This window comes from Manacus candei, unplaced genomic scaffold (genome assembly GCF_025592945.1).
Source record: "Manacus candei isolate 608988 ecotype Guabito, Panama unplaced genomic scaffold, ASM2559294v1 h1tg000005l, whole genome shotgun sequence".
Taxonomy (NCBI): domain Eukaryota; kingdom Metazoa; phylum Chordata; class Aves; order Passeriformes; family Pipridae; genus Manacus; species Manacus candei.
The window spans coordinates 5,694,398-5,720,615 of record NW_026138053.1 but is presented as its reverse complement, the minus strand read 5'-3'; the positions used below and the strand labels follow the sequence as shown (position 1 = coordinate 5,720,615).

The window sequence follows — 26,218 nt, the reverse complement described above, 5'->3', positions numbered from 1 at the left end:
AAAACAGTCAGTTCAGCACATTAACATGAAATCCATTTTTATAAATCTGAGCAAGAGACACACAGAAGAACAGGAAAAGTATATTTAATTTTCTATTAAACTTCCAACCAGAAAACATTTGCCCAAAACAGAACTTAAAGCTTTTATGTTACTGACAAGAATTTTGTCATGATCAACACCAGATTTTGTCAGGAGAAAACAGGTAACATGTTGGTTGTACTCCTTCTCTGCTCTCCTGGCACACGTAATCTGTTTTCAACATTCTAGTTCCTGCTTACTTCTGGATACTTTATTTCTTTTTTAATTCCAAAGTAGTAATAAGAAAAGTATTTTATAGCAAATTCCTAACAGTTATTCTAAAAAAATGTTGCTAGAGATCCCCTTTACAAGACTATTTTAATGTAAGCAGCAGCAAATTCGTTAGAGTGGAAGTCTGAAAGCATCTGTATGACCTGCCATTACAGCTTTTAAAAAATGCAACTCACTCAACTGATATGCTAAACTATTTATAATTTTCCTCACTTCCTTCCCAACTAACCTGAACAACAGAAAGCAGCCTCATTCAACCCTAAGTTTTATAAAATTTTTCATATTGATTAGAACGAAAACTGTCACAAACCCCCACCATATATCATTTGTAAGAGTTAGTGCCTCAAGCTTAGCCATAGAGAAACTGATGGAATTTATGAAGAGAATTAAGGTCTCTAACCACAGAATTTAGGTGAGAGAGGTCCAATCAAACCCAGCCTGCTCCATATTATTGATAATGTCTAATCTCATTCTACATTTTTGTCAAGAACATCAAATACTGACTATTTACTCCACTGAGCTCAAAGTTTAGCTTTGCCTGGCTGAAGCTGTAGATTCTGAAGTTTCATTGCCATGCCCATGTTCCCAGAAATCTTCAATTTGCCTTGAAAGAATGCCTGGAAAGAAAGAAAGAGTCTGTGAAATGCAATGCAACACATTACCCCAAATGCACCCCCCCAGAGAGTTATGGATGCACGGTTTGATAATTCCAACAGTTCTGGCAGACACCTCACATCCAGGGATAAATGCATTTGCTGGCACTGGATGGTAGAACAGTAAACTGAGGAAGTTGTATTGTTGTATTTGTGACACCTAAACTTGGTATTGCTTGTTTCTTGGATTATCCCAACCCTGGATCTGCACACAGAGCAGGGCACAACACTCCATGTTTTGGTGCTGAGTGTTCATATAAGACAATTGATTAATTCATTTGCAGATCATAAAGTCACAGTGTACAGTAGATGCCACAACTTATTTCTCAACTCAAATCCTTAACTGGTTTTGTTACTGATCAATTCAATTTTGCAAATTTAGTTTGTGAAGCAGATATACAGAAGATTTTGATTTTTCTCCTCCAAACCTTGTAAAAAGGTGAAGCACATGCACTAAAATATCCAAACTGTAGGTGTAAAACTGCAGTTGCTTCTAAATTTTCTACCTGTACATTACAACATTTCTGTAATGTATTTTACCTTCAAACTTCTCCCAGACACACTTCAGTTTGTGAAAATTCTTATTTACCCTGTGATTAGCAGACCAAAAACTTGAAAGAATGTTACCCAGAGCATTTCAAATTTAGAAGGACAGCACATAAACTTACACATCTGCTTTACTCATACACTACGACTGCTTTTGGCAGACATGAGGAATAAAAAAAGCCAAAACCAAACAAAAAACCCCAACTAATCACAGGCATTCAGTGGATTAATCTCAGTTTCTGGTTTTTCGGCATCAAGATCACTCCTTACACTACCGCCAGCATAAAGTGCTCCAGGGGGTCCACATTCCTCCTTTCTTATGGCACACTGCAAACACTGAATTCCCTCTGTTCTCTGCAAACCAAGAACTATTACATCCCCTTCTGGATTACCTCCAGGATAGTGTGTACCTGTTCAGAAGAGCAGAAACTGTCTTTCTTGATTAATCCTACATTGGCCAATTTGTTTAGACAAGGTCAGGAATTGTCATTTTTCAGATCAGACACAGCAGTTTTGGAGCAGGGGATTTATTTAAATAATTTCAATGTAAACACATTCAGAACTAACAAGTCAGTCCTCTTATCATCCCATGTTTGCTGCACTTACTGTCTGAGGATTCATTTTGCCAGTCATGAGTGCCAACAGATCCGTGTCAGCCATTGTGATTGTACAATCTGCCTTCTTATCTGCAAGGGAAGAGTTGACTGTGAAGATTCAAAATTAGAAATAAAACAGTAATAGAAGCTGCAACCCCATGAAGAATCTGTTGATACTACAGGTTAGCAAAATGGTACCTAAGTACATCCAAGAGCCATCATAAAATAACAGCAAGAGACCAACACTGAAGGAAGATGGACCTTTGTGAAAGCAAATTTATTCCTTGAAAAGAAATAATAATATCAGACAGAATGTTGATTGCAAGCATTGACAGTTGCCTTTCAGTTTTATCAAGTTTAAATTTGCTAGTATTAAGATAAATCAGAATAGATGAGTTTTCCCCTGTGACACTCTGAAGATATTCATTACTGACATTCCAGGCATTTCCTGTCCTCTCCTCCAATGGGAACAACATGTGCATTCTAAAAGCACCCATTTGAATTAATTAAAATGCAGAAGTTTTTAGGATCTTCTTACTAAAAATAAGCTGAAAAATTATTTTAATAAGCTGCACTATAAAGTGGTATAGATATACCAAAGGGCTAAAACCTGCACACATCTTTTCCTGTTTTTAACTAAAAGGTTTGTGATGCAGGTTCATGGATAGATGAGACTCTGAGGACACACTCTTGTCTTTGTTTTTTTATTTGCCTTACTGGGGTGTGTGACTTCTGACATGAGCCAAGACACCTTCATGACAAGGGCACAAATCCTGTGTTTCTGATACTTTATGGGGTTCCTCACCACCCCTCAGTCTGTGTCTCATTTATTTCTGTCTTTTTTAAAATGGAACTTGCAGTTTCTGTCAGTTGGTACAGCACTGAAATCAGTGAAGTTTTGTTGCTTAACTACCTGCAGAGAAGTAACCTGACAAGACAGACCAGCTCACCACCTACCAATGTCTCCAATAAACTGAGAAATAAAACAGGTGCAAATTGCATTTCTGGCCCAAATTTTAAGAGGTGAGAACAACAAAATCCCCAAGGTTTGAATTTTACTTTTTTATTTTTCATTCTGACTCCTGTGAAGTCTATGACAGATCTGCCTGGAGCCTCTAAGAAAATACACAATTATCTCTAGATAGATTCAGAGTAGAAGACATTTAACTCTCGGTCCAAAACATACTGGATGAAAAGTGTCAGCAATAAGAAAAGTTTAAAATTAATTAAGGTAGCTCTACATAACTTTTGCTCATTAAAGCTTAAAAAGAATATGAGTTTATCTCCATTAGTTTTGTGTGTTTTCTACAGTTGACGTAATACAGGAGCACTGACCTGAATCAACTGCCACAGAGCCTTTACCATTTTTCACATCTACTACCCAAGTTGCTTCTTTCCCACCAGGACCATCTTTTATTTTGAAGGCGAAAATTCCACCAATTTTCTTGACAAACTGCTCTCCTTCCTGTAATGACCAGGTAATGTGAAAGTTAGTAATTTACTTCAACATAATTTTCAGATAGTTTGAATTTAACAGAAAGTAATTTAAAAACCTTTACCGTTTGTACTAATATAAAAGTATCCCCCATTAGTCATCATTTAAACAACCATCCAAAAAATCTAAACAAACAAAAAACTCAAACTATGACTATCTATACTAAAATCTAGATTAAAATCTATTAAACTAAGAAAAATTACCACAGTCCTAACAGCCTTGTCCTGATGGAAGTCTGACAAAATGTGATTTCTTCCTCTAATCACACTTACAAAGGGAGCACCCAACAACAGACACAAAGTCTCTCGTGTTAGCAAGCTCTTCATGTACAGTCTAAACTTGCCTTCACTGAAATAGCCTTATGCAGGTAGGAACTATGTGAAAAAAGTAATTTAAAATCATGGCACAGGTAGAAAGGTTTCTGGCCCAGCAGAACCAAATTTGTACCATTTGTTTCAATGAGCAGTGCTGAGGAAGTGAGGGATGTTATTTATTCCCATCAAGTTTCACACACATTGTTACCAATTAAAATCCTGTTTTAGGTAAGAGAATAAGTCAAGTACCTCTTGGAGCTTCTTTTCAATCTCTTTGAAGACCAGTTGTGACTTAAATCCGTCCAGAGCTGCGCTGAGCGGCACAGCCGCGATGCGGCCGCTGCTGCAACAAAAACCATTAATTTATGAACCTTTAATCACATCTTCAGCATCCTCAAATCATCATGAACAGGCCTAACACCAGCAAGAAACATTTCAGCAACACAGAGCAACTCTGCTATCAAAGTGAAGCTTGCTCTCTCATGGGCTTGACAGCTTGAATTACAATCACACCAAGTATCAAGTTCGTGTATGAACAGAATATTAATTTTATAATGGAAGTAAATTGTTAATATTATTATTCCTGATTCTCTGGAGCAATCATCCTGCATGGCCTGACAGAGCATGAAACCCAACTCTTCATTTCTGCAGGGGCACACAGAGCCAAGCATGGAGATGTCCAAAGAAATGGCAATTCAAGCAGCAGGAAAAACAAGTTTACAGTTATTACCATCTCTTGGCAGCAGAGTCCAAAATTGTGGTCAGGTCTGGTATTACTGAAGTGACAGAATTGCCTAAGAAATGTTGCTGGAGCTTACTGGTGTGGTGCTGACACTGCCCCACGAGTGTGACAGGGTAGCAATAGTGGGCACTGTCATCTGAAGGAGACACATCCAATTTATTAATAAACCAGGGCTGTACTAACAGGATGCAAAATTTGTAAGGTATTAAAAAAAAAACCCAACAAATAAAAAGCAGAACTGTTTCAAAAATCCAAATGGATCAAGTGCTGCTGCCATTCACCTGGATGCACATTCCTGTCAGCTCTTGCTAAAGCCACAGGCCAGATCTGGAATCAGTGGTTAGTTCTACCTACATTGCTGTAGCAAACTGGTGTGAAATATCCCCATAAACATGGAATTTCACCACCTTTCCCTTAATTACACAATGCACATCATAAATCAGTTACGTAAGAGGTGTCTGAAGAGATCAGGCTCTTCCATTCCAAAGTTTGATATACATTAGTGCAACTCCATGTCAGGGATCTCCCACACAGAGCCTTTGGGGAACTAAAGGATTTTAAGCCTCTCCAGTGTAAGATGAAATAAGCACTGCTAAGGTTTCTCTGCTTTGAGTTGTACCTAACAAAGTATTTTAAAAATTTTCAACACCAATGAGAGTGACCTGAGCTGTAGTAAATTAGACTTCATTTCTTCAGGAGAAACATTATATCTACATGCAAAGCTCTTCCTGACAGGAAGGTACTACACTTCTAGCAGTACCTCAAGGTTAAGGATATAAAAATAGCAACAGTTTCTCTGTCCCATAAAGTTACAGTATTTTAAAAGACAAAGCTCAAAGCAGTGGAAAATAGTACATTCCTGTCAGTCCTTCTCCCTCTGATTTAAAACTGCCCCAACACCCACTGCCCAGTTCTATGAGCAAGTCTGAAGAGAAGCTGTGAGAAAACATTCTTCCTCTATCACACCTATTTTCTCACATGGGACAACCTCTTAGAGATCACAGAAGTGATTGGATTATCACTCCTGACTCTGTACTACAAAAAATACTGCTGCAGCCCTTCCAAGCTTCTCTTGTCACCTCTTCCAGATTATATCATCACCTCCAGGATCTGCTCAGGTTTGGCTAAAATAGACATTAGAAATATGAGTTGGGAGGGAGGGAAATATTTATTACTGTAAGGCCAGTTGATAAATTTTGCTCTTCACAGGTTTTTAGAGCAAATATGAAGTATTGGCATCAACCTTTAAAAGCCTTTAAGTCCCACAAAGAGCAGCTCCATCTTTCTGAGCAAAGTTGAAAGTGAAAATGTAAAGGGAATTGTGTATAAAAAGTCTCTCCTGACACTCTAGTATAATACAAATTTTGTTTTCTCTCCATTCCTGTCCACCTCAGCACAGAACTGTAGCAGAGTGCAGACACCTTTGTAGCACTGTTCTCCTCTCACTCTGAAAAAGGCTACAACTGCAAATTCTGTAGCCAGGACTGGACCACTAACACACCTGAACTGTTCTGAATACTCACAATACCACATGGAACACAGCTAAGAACAATTCTTCGGGAAGCCAAGCTAGTAACAATTTTAGCAGTGGGTATCTCTATTCCCGTGGATGTCTTGCTGTTTTTAGCAGATGCCTACTTTCAATTAATTCATTTTGATGTGGCCCGTTTTGTTCTTGGAAGGGTTGTTTGTTTTGTTTTGCTGACTTTTTTCTCCTCCAAACATTGGACATCTCCTTAGAAACAGTCGCACGACCCATTTTTAGGGACCAGTTTCCTCTTTTCCATGACTCCCAACTCCGAGTGCACGTTGTTTAGCAGACACACTCTTTTCAGTACCTCCCAACTCGCATTATTTCCCAGACTCAGGGCAGTGTGTGAGTTACAGCCTCAGCAACACGGCTGCGGCTACAGAAGAGTTACTGAGCAAGTTTCCAGCGAGAGCAAGTTTAGTTAACAGCGCACTCTCTTCTTCGCGCAGCAGCACCCACAACTCTCACATAACCGAGTTCTGAGGCACAAAGCCACGGGGGCACAGGGTGAGGGGCAGGAATGTCCCCGCAGCAGTTCGCCCTCTCTCACCGTGCGCAGCCCAGAGGAGCAGGGCCGGGCCTGTGAGCGCGCCCCGCGGTGCCCCGTGCCGTGGCGGCCCCGTCCCAGCTGTGTCCCCGCGGGAAGCCCCGTCTCACCTGTGTCCCCGCGGGAAGCCCATGCCGAACAGGGTCACCACCACGGCCCCGCCGAGCCCCAGGTTGTGCTGCAGCGCGACCTTCGCCCCCGGCACCTGCCGCCGCCCCGCCAGGCCGCGCAGTTGCCAGCAGAGCTCCGCGACCTGCGCCAGCCCTGAAACATCGAGCGCAGAGCCGTCAGGGCACTGGGAAAACTTCCTTCCTGCCAGCGCGGGGATCTACAGACAGATCTCCTTGGGAGGCACAAAGGGAGGAGAACCCCTTTTCATCGCAGCCCTCACTCTGGGATTACGTTTACCCTATTGTTCCATCAGCTCTTTCTGTAGTTAGAGACCGATTCCACGCAGAATCATGTGGTGGATCAATCACAGGATCAATTAGGTTGGAAAAGACCTCTGGGATCATCGAGTCCAACCTAAGACCCAACACCACCATGGCAACTAGACCATGGCACTAATGCCACGTCCACTCTTTCCTTGAACACCTCCAGGGACGGTGACTCCATCACCTCCCTGGGCAGCCCATTCCAAAACCCGATCACCCTTTCTGGGAAGAACGTCTTCCTGATTCCATCCTGAGCCTCTCCTGGCACAGCTTGAGGCCACTTCCCCCTGTCCCGTCCCTTGTTCCCTGGGAGCAGAGCCCGACCCCCCCGGCCCCACCCTCCTGTCAGGGAGTTGCAGAGAGCCAGAAGGCCCCCTGAGCCTCCTGTCCTCCAGGCTGAGACCCCCAGCTCCCTCAGCCCCTCCTGGTGCTCCAGACCCTTTCCCAGCCCCACTGCCCTTCTGCAGACATTTCTCACATATTTCTCCCTTCCATTCCATCCCCTGGACAACTGCACAGCCCATTGGGCAAGGCAGACAAGGAATCTGCATGTTATGGACTGAATTTAACACATTGCCAACTGAAACATTATGAAGAACATGACTCAAGTCAAGGAATTTTATCATTCCAGCCATAGAATAGGTTTCATTGACACTCTCTCAGCCTCAAGGAGTGAGTGTGCACAGTGGTGCAGCCTGCCCTGGCATGGTTTGGAAATTTAATGACTCTTCCTCCATCCCATGGCAATAGAGAGGCAAAAATACCAGTAACTGCCTCTACATCTGTCACTGGAACTGACAAAAAAACTAACTCAAACCCGGCAATGCAACACTCTCATCCTGTTAGACACCCACAGGCTCATTTATCTGCAACCTTTTTTCTCCAAAGTTTCCTAAAAATTCCCCCTGCCCCCGACACCAACTGTGTATTATCTCACTGTTACAGCTGTTTAGATTAAGGTTTGCTGTTTTACAAGGTTTCTTCTTCTCCAGTTTTCTGACAACTTCTCATTTCCAAACAAGGAAGGTGAATTATCTTCACAAATCCAATCACATTTTATCCAAGAGCCAACTCATTTGGTAACAAGCACAGCATTTTACAGAAACTAAAAAAAACCAAAACCAACAAACAAAAAGGAAAAGCCATGCTGCTGGTAAATGGTGACTAAGTGAGCTTCTGTTGTAAACATCAGATAAATATTTTGACATGCAAGACTTAACAGATATGGCTTCTAGTACAGCTAACAATGGAACAGGCTATTCAGAGGCAGTAAAAGCCTCCAAGATCTCAAATTTAAAGGATGACATAATATAAAAACAGTTACTCAAACCACATTAATCAGAAACTGTACTATTGAGCAATTATTTAGGAAAAAAACAAGTTTAACTGTTTGCAGATTTCTTTAGTAACACCAAAAAAAAAAATAAGAACCAAAAATTAAGTCAGTGCTAATGGTCAAATTCACATAGGTTTGAGCAATCCTGTGTGGTGAATCTGCCTTAACACTTGCATTATTTGGAAATGAGAAACTGGAAAGAAGCTCTGGAGCTGATAGTGAGGCTCTCATGTGTCAAGCACCAGTGGGAAGCCCCTGCCTGCTCAAGGGCTGCATCTCCTATTTAAGGGGTGTGACTCAGTGAAGTGTCCTTGCTTACCTGTGGCACCAAGAGGGTGTCCCTTTGAAATCAAGCCACCACTGGGATTAATCACCCATTTTCCTCCGTAAGTATTGTCTCCTCTGTCGATCAGGTCACACGCTCTTCCTATGAAAACAGTATTTATGGAAGAAAAATGGTCTTTGTAAGTGATTTGTCAATTCTACTGTCACTTACCAGAGATGCTGCACGTCAGGCAAAACCCAGGAAATGCCACAGCTCATATTTCACAAAGAGCCAACAGGAATTAGCCCAACTACCTTAGTGAGAATTGCTTATATCACTGGAGAAAGTGGAACAGGGAAGAGAAGTATTTGATACAAAAGTGGTTTTTAATTTGCTGTGAAATTGTTTCGTTGATATACAGTATTTTGATATAACCAAATGGAGCTATAATGGAGCTATTTATTACTTTGCTCATGAAACTGCAGTGATAACTATGTCTTTTGTAAAAGAGTTGTAATTTGTGACCCCCAGTACGTGGGAGGTCAGCACCAAGTTGGACATGAGCCTTTGCCACAAAGGCTGCATTAAGACATTAAGATAGTAAATAAAACCACTCTTAAGACCAGTGGTCTTAGAATTACACAGCTTTCCAGACTACAGACAGTTCTCCCTTTTAACCAAGCTCTTATTCCTTTATTCTTGTACGAGCTTCTTGGGCCCACATTATTACTTTGAAATCTAAAAGGAATCTGCCATGGTTCCTGTACTTATAACTTACTTCTGCCACTAAGTGAGAACACCAGGTTAGTCTTGCAGATCTGAACCCACAGTGTGGTTTATGCCCTCTCATGAATCTCTATGCCTAATTAATCTACTGTTGCAAGATGAGTTCCATATACTATTAAGGTCAGACTGACTAAAGACTGTGAGACCTGCACTGTTAAATTACCATGCACAAGACTTTTCAGGCAAATAAGCAACTACCATCACGATTCTTCTGTATCAGTCAAAGAAATGAAGCTAAAGAGCTTAATGTACCTATTTAAATAATGTCAAAAATGTACCATTTTTGCTGCAGATACCATAAAAATATAGCAAAAATGACAGTCAAAAGCAACCATTCAAAGGCAAATATTTGAAGACCTACAAACACATAAAAAGTCATCTTGGAGTTCCACGAATGTCTCTGTTTTGGTAAGAAAGCTCAGGCTCAATATACCACCTAGTGCCAGAATATGGTATTTTCTCAAAATCAGCTAAAAACATACTGGAGAAAGATTATGTTAGATGGTAATTTATGCAAAGCAAGAATATGTTTAAAATTTAAATATATTACAAACTGAAGTAGAAGTTCAAAAAGCTCTTCAGCAGAAAATTTTAATGGTTTGACTTACATACACAGAACTAAACTCCACTGCCACTTAACCTGTTGTAAATCCACCCACTTCAATGACATTACACTAATCTGGGCAGATTGTGCATTGTTACCCAGCTGACTTTAGAGGCATGGTCACTACTTGCCAGCATCGCTGAGGCAAAGATGTTCCAAAGATCAGTGACTTGCTAAGGCCCTCTATTGGCAATTCTTGTCCAGTTTTTATCCTCTTAAAAGGAAATACCTGGATGGAGATCTTGGGGTAGGTAAGTACATAGCCTTGAAAGAAAGGCATAATACTGAGATCACAAGAGTCCTCAATTTGGGTATTTTTAGTGCTTTACACTTTAATAAAACAGTGATGTCCATTGATGCTGTTACCTTCTGGACACAGTCCCAGAGCTTCGTAGGTAAGGAACTCATTAACTGAAAAACAATCATGAAGTTCAATCACATCAACATCTGTGGGCTTTAGGCCTGCTTGTTCAAAACATTTCTGTGCAGCTTTTTTAGTCATGTCATAGCCAACCTGCCAAAAGAAGGAATTGTATGTTAAAGTAGCATTAAAGAAGTACAGCCAGCCATTTCATGTCTACACTTAATTTTAAACATGCTTCTATATATCCTGTCAGTGAAAGTAACCCAGAGGAGGTGGTATTCTGATTTATTTTAATGCATCACATATCAGAGTTTAATATTTGTACAATATGAATTGCATAGAAAGAAATGATACATTCTAAGTCTTATTGCTGGTATGCAAATACTTTCTGGGGAATATCCTCTATTTTCTGGACCTTGCTCACCAGCCACATTGCTCTTTTGTGTGAGTCAGACCAACAGCCTTGCAACAAATCTTCAAACTGTCTTGTTCCCTTTTTCTATCAGCCACTGACTAGGACTGTATTTTAAACCTAAACAGAACATGACTGCAGCAGGAAAAAAAAAAACCAACAAGAAACCATAAACCAAAAACCCCAGAAGACCATCCCAACGAGTACCAGAGAACAGGGAATTGTAAACCCACCATCTTCATACAACTGTTTTCTTCGAATGTGCTTGGATAATCAGTAGCCATCACCTGGGCTAGAATTTCCACAGCTTTTGGCTGCAACTTATGCCTTTTCACAAACTCCTCATTAGCCAGAATTGCAGCTGCAGCACCATTTGATGTTGGACTGATTGAAAAAAAATAATGATGTCATTATTCTAAATTAGTAACGTAGATCTTCCATAGATTTATCTTTTAATACAAACCAAAAAAACCCAAAGAGGACAAATGAAAAGACATTTTCTTTGGCTGAAACTATAAATTCCAACAGTGTTTACTGGGCACTTGTAGTAATATTTATACCAGACATTTGAAAATCATGACATCAAAATAGAAACGTATCATAAAGGTTTTTCAATTTAGGAAAAATCAAAGCTTCTATTTGGCTATAAACAGATCAAGAGTGTATAGGAAATACTGAAGAGAAAAATCAACACTTAACAGCAATGGCTGCACATGAGTAAAAGATGCAGAATTATGTGAGAACCCCGAAGTATAAAACATATTTCAGCTCATTGTATTGCACTGTGAACAAGTATCCAGCGCTTGGTCGTGACAGAGTTTCCACATTTGTTTTATCTATAAAAAGTTTTCCTTAAAGTCATCTGTAAATTTTAATTTATACGCAAACAGACTTTTATTTAAATAGATGTCCCACCATATTTGTCTGAACATCAGGATTTATTTCACTATACAAAGTCCTCTCCTTACCAACACTGTAAGACAGTCAAGTATTCAAAAATTTTGCGGGATTGCAGAACTTCATCTAATGTGTACTCCTTCTGGAACTGGGAATACCTGAGGACAACACACAGATGCCATCTCAGTTTCAGCACTAGACATACTCAGATCACACTGTTAGGCAGCTATAGAGCTGTTTTTACAATGTATAAGGCACTGGACGTAGAATTTATGCTGGGGAAAATTCTCATTCCATAGTAAAGAATATACTCCCTAAAGCATTTCTAAAAATAGTACTTGGTGGTGCATGAATTTTTTTAACAAGGGATGTTCAGTACAGGAGCAGAGCACACAACTCACGGGTTGTTAGTTGAATGGCTGTGATTCTTCCATGCAATTTTTGCAAAGTACTCTGGATTTGTCCCTGGAAGGGGAAAGAAAGCTGTGTTGAAATATTCTGTTTACCCAAACAGTGGCAACGTAACAGTTTAAATATTGTGTCAGAAGCATCTGACCTTTACAAGCATCTTTACAAGAGACTCATTATCATCAAGGCTTTCCTTAGAGCTCAACTTAGGTCTCAAAATTACATAAAGACTACTCAACATGGTTGAGTTTTAGCTAACAGAACAAGCTTCACTTGAATATCTAACAGTTACATAAAAATACAGAAAATAAGTGCATTTTATTTGATGTATTACCATACAACTGAAACTTGAATGCTCATTTTCCTACCAGTGCAAAACAGCTGCAGTGAAATATTAGAGTCTAACATTTTTCCCTATAATAGTCTAAAAATAAGTGCAAGTAAAAGATGCACAACAGTCCATCCTGTTACCTTGGGACCAATTCTCTTACCTGCTGAGAGGGTAAGAAACAGCAGTGTCAGTAGCCTAGTTCAAGGTATTAAATCAAACACCCAACAGCTTTTGCCAAGGAATCCAGTCCCAAGCCCATCCACCCATCCTAAGCACAAGCTAAAAATGCAGGAAGTTATGCAGCCTGATTGTTCACACCTTACACAGACACAGACCATGCCATGAGCACAGTCACCAGACACTGTATCACAGCCTTAATTCTGTCTCCTGATGGTTTTGTTTGCCTACACATCACCAGCTGTTCTGTAGGGAACTCTTTATCCAAATGTATTCCCTCATGTGTGAGCTGTGGATGCTGCAGTTGCAGCACTTGGGTAAAAGAAAGGATGCTGAATGCTACCATTTCTTAAAAACTAAATCCTAATATATTATTTTAAATCAATTCATTAAAAGAAGACAATGAAAAAATGTATTTTAACATACCATATTTCTCCATATGTTCTTTGCCAGCGCTTGCAAACAACTGAGGTGCCACTGGAGCACTTGCTAAGCCGTATTTATTTATCATAATTTCCATGTGTTTGTCCATTGGATTAGTTCTGTCTGAAAACTAAAGAGAACAGAAATAGTTACAAAGAGAAATAGTCACGAAGAAAGTCATAATTTCTTTTTCTCTACAACATCACCACAAAAGTGCCATGGATTTCAAGGAAAATAAAGGTTTTTCTGATCATTTAACAATTTCACTGGACAGTAGGTTACACTTCAGTGACCTGTTTTTAAGCATTCGTAATTTCCCAACTAGGAAAAAGAGTAAATAAGCAGAAAATGCTTAACATTATAACCACTGCACTGATTCAAGGCAAGGATCACTGCTATGTGATTTCTACCACAGTCACTATTTTCAGCAGAGGACATTGGGTATTTTTCCCCTCACTTAAAACCCTATAGTTAATATAGTTTAAAGTTACAAAATTAATTCTATAGTAGTATTTTCAATGAAGCTTAGATGAAACATTGTAGAGTATGTTAAAAGATAACCCTTGCTCATTTTTATCACTTGTTAAATGTAACATTTCTCACCCAAACCTCTTGCACATATTACCAAATTTGGCAGTTCTGTAGTTAAATGACACATGGTCTCTAATACAGTTTGCCATAAGGCAAAATATAAACAAACTCCCACAGACTGCTCCAGTAAAAACAAAGAGTCAAGAAGCCCTCAGGTTTTGGGAAAGTGTGTTAACAGGTCAACTGAGTAAGCATCAAGCCAGAAAACTCAGATTATTTCTTTGATTTGCTGTGTCATTTTGAGGAATTCACTTCAATTACTCAAAGCTTCAGTATTCCATCTGGTATTTTCATTGTTCCCTATTAACCCAACCTTTAACATAGTCTTGACAAAATACTAGAAGCAGGACATATGCACAAAATTAATTCTAAAACATTCCATGCAAAATTTGCATGTCAGCTGTCATCAGAATGATAAAACTCATTATAAGTTTCTGTGGATCAAAATAATGGTTTATTTTGTAATCACCTACACCAACATCATGAAGCAACTGGGATAAATGAGAATATGTCTCAGAGAGTGAGGAGGTGTAACTCGCTACAAACACAGAACATATGAAGTGTTTCAGACACTTACACCTGTAGCAAGAGATCCTTTTGCCATCCTCTCAAAGCCAAGTGCCAAAACACAGTCTGCCAAACCTTAAAATAAAATTTGTGGCCATTTAAAGCACAATGTGATTATAAATGACACTATGTACTAACAACTATTTAATCACAAGATATGTACATAAACACCTACCAGCCACCCTTCCTCCTTCCTTCATTTTTGAAAGGGAGTCAAATTAAAGTGGAAATGATATTGATACAAACATATTGATACTCAGGAGTGAGAGATCGCTCCAGGATTTGGGTTTATTTTAACCATTTGCCAGCAATTATCTTAGACAAGCAAGCATTTATGTCTCTATAACAAATACTAGAATAATCATACAGCGTTACTCTAGTTTTCACTACAGAAACATCAGCATTTAAGTGCAAGAAAGTATCAAAGTCCATAAAGGAACTGCAGAAACAGAAGGAAACGCTCATCTATCAGTTCAAAGCAGTCTGTCACAAGGCATTGCTCTTCCCCTCCCTTCCAAAAATGCGTTAGTCAAACACTTGTGTTAACTTCAAGTTAAAAAAAATAATTTAAGAGCTAGGCTTTTTAGCAGATTCTTCTTTTCCTTTCATAGAAATAGAGACTATGTGTTACCCAGCTCCAGAGCAAAACAACTCACCTCCTTCTACTAATTGTCTGGCCATGAACAGAGCAGTGGATCCAGTGGCACAGTTGTTGTTGACATTAACAATGGGAATGCCAGTCAGACCCAACCCGTGGTAGATGGCCCTCTGTCCACAGGTGGAGTCACCTTTAGAGAGAAACACAGCATTAAAGTAAAGTACGAACTCAAACTCCACTCACAAAAAGAAATCCTGCCATATATGTCCAATGCTACCACTTAAACTGTAAACTTGAACTTCTGAACTGTCCCCTTGAGTGTGTCTGCCAGGTATCCACAGCAAAGAACCTCAGAAAAAAGGTGAAACTCATCAGATTTTAAAGACAGAAGTTTGTCCTGCTTCTGTGATAACAGGCTTCTGTGATAAAGGGGCAGAAAGGACTTAGAGTTGCAGCTTGAAAGCTGCTCTAGGTATCACAGCTGACTGACCCTACTCCAGTTGCCATAATACAGCCATTAAGAGAGAAGCAGGAAGAAAGTAAATGCAAAACTCTCTCTACATAGGTTTCCCCATAATAGAAAGCTTATGGATGGGATTCCCCCATACTTTATCCATACAGATGTGGATAAATTTTATCCACACAGATGCCTGCAACTGCCACGGATGTCACATCCCAATCAAACATTACTTACCATAAACATAACCCACACATGCCTGCTTCACTGCTGAGTAAGGAATCCCAGCATCAGCTAAAGCTGCCTGGCCTAAAAAACAGTTACAAGTTGGAAAAAAAAATTAAAATTGAAGGGAAAAAAAAAAAGCAGCTCTCACAACCATAACAAGCAACCCTAGTTGCTGCAGTATGTAGTAGTATGTACAATTCCTGCATTCAAACTAGAAAAAGAGAGTCGTACAAATTCACTGTTATATGATGCAAATGGTTAATATAGTCTTGTACCTTAATACTCACAAGGACAATTTCACACTGTTTTGAGTTCTGAACAAGTTTCTTTATCAGCAAATTTCATTCAATTGTGTTCCTGCACAAAGGTTGTTCATCCCAATGAAAGTATATTTTGAATACTATAACTATTACATTATTTAAGGGTCCAATCCAATTTTAAGCCATCCTGCTGACTTCAGCATTGGAGACAGCGAGTTGGACAGGTCAGTTATGGATTTTGTGAGAGTGGTCTTTTCTTTTTATATGTATCTACTTACTGAACAGCAGTTGTTCCTTCATATGTATAATAAAAATATTAACTGTAAGACTTAAAATAAGCATCAGCAATCAAACAAAATGTTCTATTATTAAATTACCTGCTTCCTTAGCCATTTCAGGATAATCAGCACTGTTCTCATTAGGCTTTGAAAACTGACAAGAGGAAACAAAACAAAAACAAAAAACAAATCACAGTGAGATTTAATACCTTTTTTGCTCAAATTGGTATATTTAAAAGCTTTGTATTTAATTTGGAAGTCAGCTTAAATAATGCAAACAGTGTAATTTAATTGATCCAAAGGCATGTGCACAAAACCTTTACAATTTCCAAGTGCTACTGCCAAATCCAGATAAAGTAGGGGTACTTTATGGAAGCTGAGGGCCATTTTTGCTCAGTCTTAAAGAAGAGCCATGGCTGTGGATATGGACAATAACCCTGTGCAAAGCCTGTAGGTGGGACAGAGAAGAACTGTCATTGTCACTGATTCATCATAATATATGATATCGTAATCTTCACTAAGACTTTGATAAATACTTCCCCTTTATTTTGTTCTACTCCTATTTGTAACAAGAAAATGCTTGCTTTTTGTACAGAATTTATCATACCTCACCCCTCAGCATTGGAGTAGAGATGGCATTTCTATTTTCTTTGCAGTGATTCATTAGAGTCCACCACAAACACATGTGCTTTGTGTTTTTACATCACTAACAAAAAGTGTCACTGCTAAAAAAAAAGTCTTCATTCTACAAATTATCTGACATTCCCCGTGAGTGTACAAAAGTTAATCTTCTGCCTCCTTGTGCTTTCCTCCCCAACTCCAGTGTTTTGCAACACTGCTGTACTTTCTGTAGTGCCTCCTTCCACTAATTTAGTCTGAGAACCTTCATACTGAAGGTTCAGTCAGCGAGTTGATCATTGTAAAAGTCTGTTCCTTTAGCTTGTGCTCCTCTTTGAAAATCATCAAATCATTTAGGTTGGAAAAGACCTTTAAGATCAAGTCCCACCATTACCCCAGAACTGCCAAATCCACCACTAAATGATGGCCTCAGGTGACTCCACCACTGCCCTGGGCTGCCTCTTCCTGGGCTTGGCAATTTTTATGGGTGAAGAAATTTTACTTAATCCCAATCCTGCTCCTAAGACTCTCCTGTGGAAACTTGAAGCCACTTCCTTTTGTCCTGTCACTTGTTACTGGGGAGAAGCGCCCCACACGCACCTGCCTGCGACCCGCTCTCAGGGAGCTGTGGAGGAAACTGTGCTGGCCGCTGGGTGACCGGGTACAGAACTGCCCAGGAGAGGCCCTGAGCCCCTCGGGCAAGGCCAAGCCGCGGGCCAGCGGCTGCGGTGACACTCTGGGGACACTGTGCCCACTGCAGGTCTGTGGTATCGACCCGCTCGGCGGGTTCACCACGTTCCCCTTGGCCGCGCTCCGGCCTCCCCCTCACGCCGGGCGCGGGCGGACTTTGCGCGGCGCCGCTGCCTCCCGGGCCGGCACCGCACGGCTCTGCCCCGCCAGGGCCCGCTGAGGCGGCGCCGGGCGCGGTGAGGGGCTTCACCCCACCGGGGAGGGAGGGAGAGGACGACCTCACCCTGCGTCCCCTCAGCGCACACAAGGGACACCCGCCGAGCCCAGCCTGGCCCGGGCCGTTCCCCCTCACACACGCGGTGTCGGGGAGGGCGGGAGGCGCTACCTTGGTCATCCCGACGCCCACCACGAACACCCGGCGCTGCATGATAGCAGTGTGACCTGCTCCTGCTCCTGCTCCTCCTTGTCCTGCCGCTGTCGCCGCGACCCGCGGGCCCTCAGCAACACCGAGGGACGGGAAGAGCGACGGAGGCGGGCCAGCGCCGCCACGCCCCTTAAAGGAGCGGAGGACCCGGTGCGGCCCCGGGCGGGTTGAACCCGTCCATAGCACAGCCATGGCCATCCCTACAGCCATCCTGGCCTATTCCCCCGGATCGCCCTATCTCGTTGACTCGTCAGACGTTTTTCCAAAGAGGAGCTGGAATGACGCAAGTCTCTTCGTGTCCAGAGAAAGGCAACGAAGCTGGGGAAGGGTCTGCAGCGCGTGTTCTATGAGGAGCGGCTGAGGGAGCTGGGGGACCTCAGCCTGGAGAAAAGGAGGCTCAGGAGGGACCTTCTCTCTCCCTACAACTCCCTGACAGGAGGGTGGAGCCAGGTGTGGGTCGGTCTCTTCTCTCTTGTAACAAGCAATAAGACGGAAGGACATAGTCTTAAGCTGTGCCAGGGGAGGTTTAGGTTGGACATCAGGAAGAATTTCTTCCTAGAAAGGGTGATTAGACATTGGAGTGGGCTGCCCAGGGCGGTGGTGGAGTCACCGTCCCTGGAGGTGTTTAAGGGAAGACTGGACATGGTACTCAGTGATGATTCGTGATGGACTCGATGATCCCAGAGATCTTTTGCAATCCAATTGATTCTGTGATTCTTTTCCTTCAGAGGTGTCTTCAGGTCCGTCACTTGAAGGGATCATCCTCTTTTCCTGAAATGCTGGATGGGTTCACGGTGAAAACTGAACATCTGACCTTCATCAACCCACTCTTCCAAGAGTCCTTCCCCTTCCCTCACGGTGCCATCCTTGAGGATCTCGAAGGCTCCGTCACGGGACAGAAAGGAGGTCACCTCTTGCCTTCCACAGATATCCAGGCGGCATCTACCTTGTTTTCCACCGCACGGGTCCTCACTTGTCAGCAACCCTTCCACTCCAGCGGGCTGTCACTGTGTCACTGACTCCTCTAGGTCCTCCTTAAAGGCGGCGCGGCCCATCCCGTGCCCCGCGGCCCAGAGCGGCCCCAGAGCGGCCCCAGAGCGGCCATGCTGCGGCTGGGCCGGGCGGTGCCCGCCGCGCTGCGCGGGGCCCGCCGAGGGACCCCCGCGGCCCAGCCGCGCCGGGGCGCGGAGGTGCTGGTGGGCTCGGCCGGCGGCGACAGCGGCGGTGAGTGCCCGGGGACCGGCGCGCTGACCCGGTGCTGCAGGGAGGGCGCGGGTTGAAGCCAGGTCGTCCGTCGTATCTTAGCTTTCAGTTATGTCTTGATACTTGTTTCCGAGAACGCTCCTGCCAAATGAAGGGCTAGGTGCATATTCTTAAGTAATGCGTGCAGGAGAGCTCAACACAGGAAGTTCTGGTTTGCATACCTTAGATTTTTCTGATATCAGCAATGTACAGCGCTAAAGGTAGCACAGGACCTGGGCATGTCCGTGCACATTTATGCATGAGAGCCAGTAAACAGTTTGAGTTTTGGTTCAGATTGCCAATGGATTTACTTTCTGTGTAACTATTGCAAGAGCTCCTAAACACCTCTTGGTAGTTTTGCTAGTTACATACCCGTGAACAGTTCCCACAGCTGTGTCTTTTGCTGGTGCTGCTGTCACCTGTGTCTGGTTCAGTAGCTGGCCCCTGGCACAGGCAAAGGAATACACACGTGCAAAGTACAGCTGTGCACCTACAGCAGCAGCAACAGCATCTTAGAACGCTCGTGCCTGGGAAGTGAGCAGAAGTCCAGCCAAGGAAACGGGATATTTTTTTCTTTCCAAGGCACGCAGAAGCCATTGGATAATAATTTACAAGTCACAAGTGCAAGGGAGAAGTAGATACATACTTTGGCCTTATTTTTCTGCCTGGACTTAGGAACTTTTAGTGGAGTCTTTTGCACTGATGAGCTTATTAAGTTTAAATATAATGGAGCTGCAATTTCCTAGCGGTTCTGGAACATGAACTGAGAGTGACCAGTCTGTGCTGTTCTCATGCCAACAGCAATCCCAAGAATTTTCTTCATTAAAGAAATATACTTTAACATAGTAAGACTGTACAATAAAAACTAAATTAAGTAACATTCAAAAGAGAAATCTAAGATGGATCATTTGGGTTTTGGTTTGTTGGGTTTTTTTCCCCCGTTTCTGCAGTGATTCTAAGACATATGTTCTTGGATGTTGTGTTGATTTTTCTAAGTCTTACAGTATTTACAGTGCTGCTGAATTTTACAGTTTTTCTGCATAACTGGGTTTTGTAGACATGGTGTGCCACCTCTACTTTTCAAATAACTGATTGGTTTAGAAAATACTTTACATGCATTTTCAGGGAAGAGAAGATGCAGCACATGCAGATATTGTTCCCAGTTGAATTACTGTGTCAGAGAACTAAATGAAGTATAACTGAAATTGTCTCCTATTACCAAGGTATTGCTGAAATCCTAATGAACCGACCCCACGCGAGAAATTCACTGGGAAAAGTATTTGTAAACGAAGTGAGTATGGGCCTGGCCTGTAAGTGTGTTTGGAATTGTGATCAATAACCAACTGCAGTAAGAACAGTTGTAGGAAATGTAAAACAAAATCTTATCCCTTGCTGAAGGTCAGTGGGAGATGGCACCAGGGCAAGGCAGGTTAGCCTGGAGAAAAAGGGATTGTGCAGTATCTCAGATGTGGACTGGACAGAGATACTGGAGTTATTGAAGTTAGCTAATTTAATTTAATTTAATTTAACTCAGATGCAAGTTAATGTCCTTACTTGTGTAATTACAACAAAAACATACTCATTGTCACACCTTAGCAGGTGATCTGTTCAAGGATAATACATCCTCGAGAAAGTCCACCTCATGCCTTGACAGGAAGGGGAATGAGTTTAAGGTACAGCAAAGGTTCATCTCTGAGTGGAAGGAAAAAAGAGATGGGGAAACACATCATTCTGAGGCTGTCACGGAAAGATCCTGCTGGTTCCACTTACATGATTTCCAGAAATATCCTGGCACCTGCAGGGCAAAAAGGAAACCCTTGTATCATATATTATTAGGAGCTTGCTCTAATTTATGCCTGAAGCTTTTCCCCCCTTGTCTGCCCTCCCTCCCTCGTAGCTGTTCAGTGCCCTGGAGCAGCTCCGCTTCGATGAGAAGGTGCGTGTGGTGGTGTTCAAGAGCCAGGTGAAAGGTGTGTTTTGTGCAGGTGAGTAACAAAGGCTCTGCAAACTGTGCTCAAAAAACATGATGGCTCTTGGGACTGTGATCAGATCAAGCAGAAAATGTGTGCTAAAAGAAAAATAGGCAATTTTTTGTGTGGCAAATAACAACCACATTGTTCTCTCAGCTGTCTGTCTCTTGGCTTCCATGATGAAGATGTGTGTGACACAGTGAGCCACACAGGCTGCATGGTGCCACTATTTGTTTTCCATTTCTTCAAGCACAGGTGCTCTGGTATTGGAGTTCTTGTTTCCAGTTTTATGGATTGTCATCCTTACATACAGTGGTTGGTGTTCCTCTGTGGAATCTGTGGATAGGGCACAGAGGAGCACCCCCCATTGCTGCAGCCCAAGTGTCCACACTGACCTCCTCTGACCTTACTTAACCTCTACAGAATGCTGTAGTTCAAAACTTCTGAAATGAAATGGTCTGTCCTCTGAGAGGGACAGGAGGGAACACAGTTTGGATGTCTCTTCCTGGATTCTAACCTTTCTCTCCGTTATTTAGGAGCAGACTTAAAGGAACGTGCAAAGATGGATGATGCAGAAGTTGGACTGTTTGTTAGAAGGTTGAGAAATCTCATGGATGAAATAGGTAAAGGATTATTTCAGTTGGAAAGGTTATCCTAGACTACCTGTAGTGAAACATGCTGTAGGAGGGGACAACCAGCAGGTTATCCATGTAGGAGTTGCTTCCCAAATGACTCCAGCTTATGCTTGAAACAAAAATCTGGTAAAATACTAACTCTCCTGCTGCCACTCCCAGGACAAGATGCATTTCAGTACTGCCTTACCCACAACAAGAGCAGTGCACACACATGGGTGTAATAAATAAAATACCTGCTATGGAAAAGCATTTATATCCAGTTCTGTGGAATCCTAGGGAGGCAGTGCTAGACAACGTGAGCTGTGCTGGTTGTCCCACTTCCAGTACATGTTCTGAAACTCTCATGATGTGGCAATGCCCTAAAAACATGGATTTGAATCTCTGAATGGATTTGTGGAATGTTTGGGTTTGTACCTACAACTCCTCCACTCCCTCTTCTTTTTTTCTTTTTTTTTTCTTTTTTTCCGAAAGGAATATAGACTCATGCAATTGATTTTCTTCCCCTATTTATGAATTATTCTGCTCTCACTAGAGAGAAAAACCAAAGTGAAAGCTGACTAAAATACCAATCAGAGTTGCAGTAATTAAAAACCCCACAGGAGCAGTCAGGGAGGGGTGGTTACAGCACAGAAGTAGCACATGTCTGAAGTTTGCATCCAGCTCCCAGAATATTTGGAAAGGTATCAAGCAGATAATCTCCAGATACATCACGTTGCTCAACTGTGAGGTAACAACAGTGTTTACCAAGTTCAGGAGCCTTGGCTGACAAAAACACCAGAAAAACTGATCCTCGTGACAGTGACTTGGGATGGCATCTTTGCTCTGACTGTTGAACTGCAGCAGCTGGACATTGATGTGATCAGTCTGCAGGGAGACAGTTCACCCTGTTTTGTGTTGCAGTAGAAAATGAGTTCTTGGGCAATTTTGGACTAAAAGCTTTAGAGTTTAAGGATTCAAATTCCAGAAGAGAACTTCTGGAACACAAGTGTGTAACCTGTGCTGTGTTCTGCAGCTGCCCTGCCTGTGCCCACGATCGCTGCCATCGATGGCTACGCGCTGGGAGGGGGACTAGAACTGGCCTTGGCCTGTGACCTTCGAGTGGCAGGTTGGTGTTGCTCCATGTAGGAATCGTCCTGCAATCAGTGACTATATTTTAAAGAGAACTTACATGCTTGAGAATGGACTGTTAATGGAATCCAGAAGCTTGAGAGGAACTTAAAACAGTTCAGAAAATGAGGAAGCATTTGTTCAGAAATTGTGACATTTAGCTACTACTGGAAAAGCAGTTTCCATGCTTAAAAAGTAAAGCCTATTTTTAGGTAAGATTAGGATTCCTTTAGAAAACTTTATTAGTAGAATTAAACAGTTATTGGAATGTAATTCTGGATCAGCACTCTGGCTAGATCTAACCTTCCCAATTTAAATCAGTTTGGACTGGAAGTTTTCCTTTTTCTGTTTCTGTGCTTCCATCCATTACATTTTATCTAGTATGGACACAAGATTCATTGTTCTAGATAAAACTGCTACATTGAGCTAAGCAGCCATACCACACATCCCCCATGGCACTTGAGATGGACATTGGTGAAACACTGTAGTACTCACTTTCTGGCTACTTGGAGAAATGGAGTTCCAGTTCAGTATTGCCAGTTTGTAGTTTTATCAATCAGTTCAGTATGGAAAACTTGTAGTTATACAAATCAAAAAGTAACTAACCCTGCATTTATTTTTTTAATAGCTTCATCAGCTAAAATGGGCCTTATTGAGACCACACGAGGACTTCTTCCTGGAGCAGGTGACCTGCACTCAATCTTCAGTCTCACTTTCTCAGCTGTACAGTAAATATTTTGCCATTGGAGCACTTTAAGCGTTTTGGAGGTAAATTAGAAGTAGCATCTTACAGTGATGCAGGAGATCTATGAATCAAGAGTTCTGTCCCAAACCCTGTCTCAGACTTGCTCTGAATTTAGGAAAGTCCCTTTACACCTTTTCTTGTTTATTGAAATACTCAAAAGGGATGCTGAAGCTTTTCGGATGCCTTTAAAAATGTTGACATAATCAGCTAGTGGTTATATGATGCCTTTATTTTTTAAACCTCCTGTTTTTATAAGGAGCCAGAATACTAGTGGGGCATTTCTCAGAAATGAGAAAAGGTGTTTTCACTGTTATCCTAAGGTGGAACCCAGCGCCTGCCCAGATGTGTTGGAATAGGTCTTGCAAAGGAACTCATTTTCACTGGCAGACAGATTGATGGACAACAGGCCTTCTCCATGGGCTTGGTAAATCACTCAGTGCCACAGAACAGCGAGGGAGATGCAGCTTACCAGAGAGCACTAGCTTTGGCTAAAGAAATCCTTCCCCAGGTAAGTGTGGTGTTCATGTGGGCAACGTAAAGACAGCAAACAACAACTGAAATTCCTTCCTGGGAAATACTGAAGTCTTGGTTCCTCACGTTTAAGTCTCTTAACTGTCCTTTCTGAATGCAATTTCTGTAGGAACAAGCATTAACATCCAGCTGATTAACCTACAGGACAGTTTTACCCCCAGCTGCAGTCATGCAGCCCTGCAGGACACATTGAAACCTTTCACCATGTACATATGTGAACTGCAGAAAACACCAATTTTTAAATTTTTTTAAAATACTTACTAACTTGCTGCAAATTTTTGTAGACTAGAAGGTCATTTGGAGCTAGGACAATGATATAACAATTCCTCTATTATGAATGAATGTGGCTTTAATTATTTTAAATGTTTGTTGTAGTTTTGTTTCTGTTTTTTTTTTAATAAAGGCTCCATTTGCTGTGAAAATGGGAAAACTGGCAATAAACAGAGGAATGGAGGTAATAAATTTTTTTTTATAAATATTGAGGTGAATGAAGCAAACGAGCAGCGCTTACAAATTATTACAGTAAAAATGTTCAGAGTTATAATCCATATTTAGACCAGGCATTTAAAGCCATTGCAGAGGTTTTAAAGATTTTCTTTAAAGATAAAATTAATAGGGCAGAATTTCTCTTCTAGTCACTAACACTGCAGTTCTAATGCAGGAGTGAAGGTCACTCTGTACTACAAGTCAATGTTTATCAATTTGAGAACTATGAAGAGCTTTGAGGGCTGTACTTCTGACAAATCTCACCCTTCCCTCTCATCCCCAGGTCGACATTGCATCAGGGATGGCTATTGAGGGGATGTGCTATGCCCAGGTAGGTCACCTTCAGAATTCATTCCTGAAAGGAACAACTGTATTTTAATTATAGGATGAGCTTTACAAGTGGTTTTGGTTTTGACAAATTAAAAATGATTCCTCCTGTGAGGAATCTTCTTTGTGCCAAGTTTTGAGAGCACGCACCTGTCTTAGCTAATGGAACAATACAGTACATTATTTTATTACAATATAATGTGCCTCTCAGTGTATTTTAAGATGGTAAAGCATTAAGTTTAGGGAAAACTGTTTTCCCATATAGTTCTACGGTCTTTGTCTGAGATGCTTTGCTTGTGAGTTACTCTAGAACCCAGTCTCTATTTTCCTAATCGCAAAACGTGGAAGTTGGGACTTAAAGTATTGAAAGAAAAGCAACCTTAGTCTTACACCACTACTGCCAAATTAGCCAGGACTTAAAAGCACATATACTTGTCAATGGAAAACATACCATTTGCTCTGCTTTTCTTTTTAATACAGAATATTCCCACAAGAGACCGTCAGGAAGGGATGGCTGCCTTCAGGGAGAAACGACCACCGCGCTTTATTGGCAAATAACACTTTCTAGCTTCCCCTTGATTTTTAGAAAGTAAAGTAGGACTGAAGAGCACCCACTGATTTCTTGGGGATAATTTTTATGACACCATTCTGTGCACTTAACCCCTTGCCTTGGACTGCATTTCTGAATACTCCACTGGATCATTTTTCTGTACGAATCTTCCAATAAAGATTTAACTTTGTACACCTGATCCTTAAGGCACGTACATCTTGAGCCAGTGTTGCTCTCACACAGATGTCAAGTAAGGAATATGGAGAAGCTTTGGCTCACCATAAAGAAATTAAAAAAAAAAAAAAGGCAGAAAACATGCTGCACCTAAACACTGTTAGGAAAAACAAACACTGAAGAGAAAGACAACTTAGAAAGTGCTTACTTCCCTAGACTGGAGATTTCAAGCAAAAGTAAATTAGGAAGCAAATGTGGTTTTAGTAAACACTTTATAGGTTATCAAAATATACTTACTAAGTATGGCTTACCACATTGGAACTGGCTGTCACTTCATGCTATGATTGTCTCAAAGCAAACCACAGTTTCACTTGTGCCAGAAGTTACCCAAACAATTCTGTGGGTGAGGTCACCTTAACAAATTACACACCTGCAAGTTTTCTATGTAAAGATCTGAAAAGATAAAGCAGAGTCAGGATCTTCAGCCTTCACAAAAGATGCTAGAGGTGAGATACAAGAGTTTAAAAGTTGCTTCCAGAATTATTGTACCCTGGCAGAAACTCCTGAAGC

At 41.6% G+C, this 26,218-nt stretch overlaps 2 protein-coding genes across 5 annotated transcripts; one reads left to right on the top strand and one right to left on the bottom strand.

The window, feature by feature from the left end:
* Positions 1–68: 68 nt before the first annotated feature.
* On the bottom strand, positions 69–18,010 carry SCP2 (sterol carrier protein 2). Of its 3 annotated transcripts, none has more exons than XM_051801228.1 (16): positions 17,843–18,009; positions 16,249–16,303; positions 15,621–15,692; positions 14,985–15,116; positions 14,339–14,403; positions 13,174–13,300; positions 12,233–12,296; positions 11,903–11,989; positions 11,168–11,318; positions 10,525–10,672; positions 8,823–8,930; positions 6,844–6,997; positions 4,163–4,256; positions 3,440–3,569; positions 2,115–2,194; positions 69–926 (listed from the first exon to the last, which is right to left on the bottom strand). In XM_051801228.1, the coding sequence occupies exons 1-16, from the start codon at positions 17,882–17,884 to the stop codon at positions 831–833; spliced, it is 1,605 nt and encodes a 534-aa protein (XP_051657188.1). In that variant the 5' UTR covers positions 17,885–18,009; the 3' UTR covers positions 69–830. The 3 variants fall into 3 exon arrangements, 2 of the variants coding, with proteins under 2 accessions (XP_051657188.1, XP_051657195.1); XM_051801235.1 differs by having other exon boundaries at positions 4,163–4,253; XR_007906883.1 differs by lacking the exons at positions 69–926; positions 2,115–2,194; positions 3,440–3,569 and adding an exon at positions 4,644–4,791 and having other exon boundaries at positions 17,843–18,010.
* A 928-nt stretch (positions 18,011–18,938) lies between these two features.
* On the top strand, positions 18,939–25,673 carry ECHDC2 (enoyl-CoA hydratase domain containing 2). 2 transcript variants are annotated; one of them, XM_051801738.1, is made up of 10 exons: positions 18,939–19,105; positions 20,347–20,414; positions 21,021–21,108; positions 21,630–21,716; positions 22,741–22,833; positions 23,464–23,520; positions 23,901–24,088; positions 24,515–24,565; positions 24,881–24,928; positions 25,405–25,673. In XM_051801738.1, exons 1-10 carry the CDS (start codon positions 18,985–18,987, stop codon positions 25,480–25,482), a joined length of 879 nt encoding a protein of 292 aa, XP_051657698.1. In that variant the 5' UTR covers positions 18,939–18,984; the 3' UTR covers positions 25,483–25,673. The 2 variants fall into 2 exon arrangements, with proteins under 2 accessions (XP_051657698.1, XP_051657707.1); XM_051801747.1 differs by having other exon boundaries at positions 18,958–19,105; positions 20,249–20,414.
* The last annotated feature ends 545 nt before the right edge of the window (positions 25,674–26,218 follow it).

What these genes read in the sequence shown, in the direction of transcription:
- SCP2 (XM_051801228.1), bottom strand. Translation starts at nt 17,884, where the DNA reads ATGCAGCGCCGGGTGTTCGTGGTGGGCGTCGGGATGACCAAG. An exon ending in TGGGCGTCGGGATGACCAAG is followed by an intron (nt 16,304 to 17,842) that starts GTAGCGCCTCCC and finishes TCCTCTTGTCAG; the next exon opens with TTTTCAAAGCCTAATGAGAA. An exon ending in TTGACTGTCTTACAGTGTTG is followed by an intron (nt 11,319 to 11,902) that starts GTAAGGAGAGGA and finishes TTTTTCAATCAG; the next exon opens with TCCAACATCAAATGGTGCTG.
- ECHDC2 (XM_051801738.1), top strand. Translation starts at nt 18,985, where the DNA reads ATGCTGCGGCTGGGCCGGGCGGTGCCCGCCGCGCTGCGCGGGGCCCGC. An exon ending in GAAAGGTGTGTTTTGTGCAG is followed by an intron (nt 21,109 to 21,629) that starts GTGAGTAACAAA and finishes TCCGTTATTTAG; the next exon opens with GAGCAGACTTAAAGGAACGT. An exon ending in CTGTGACCTTCGAGTGGCAG is followed by an intron (nt 22,834 to 23,463) that starts GTTGGTGTTGCT and finishes TTTTTTTAATAG; the next exon opens with CTTCATCAGCTAAAATGGGC.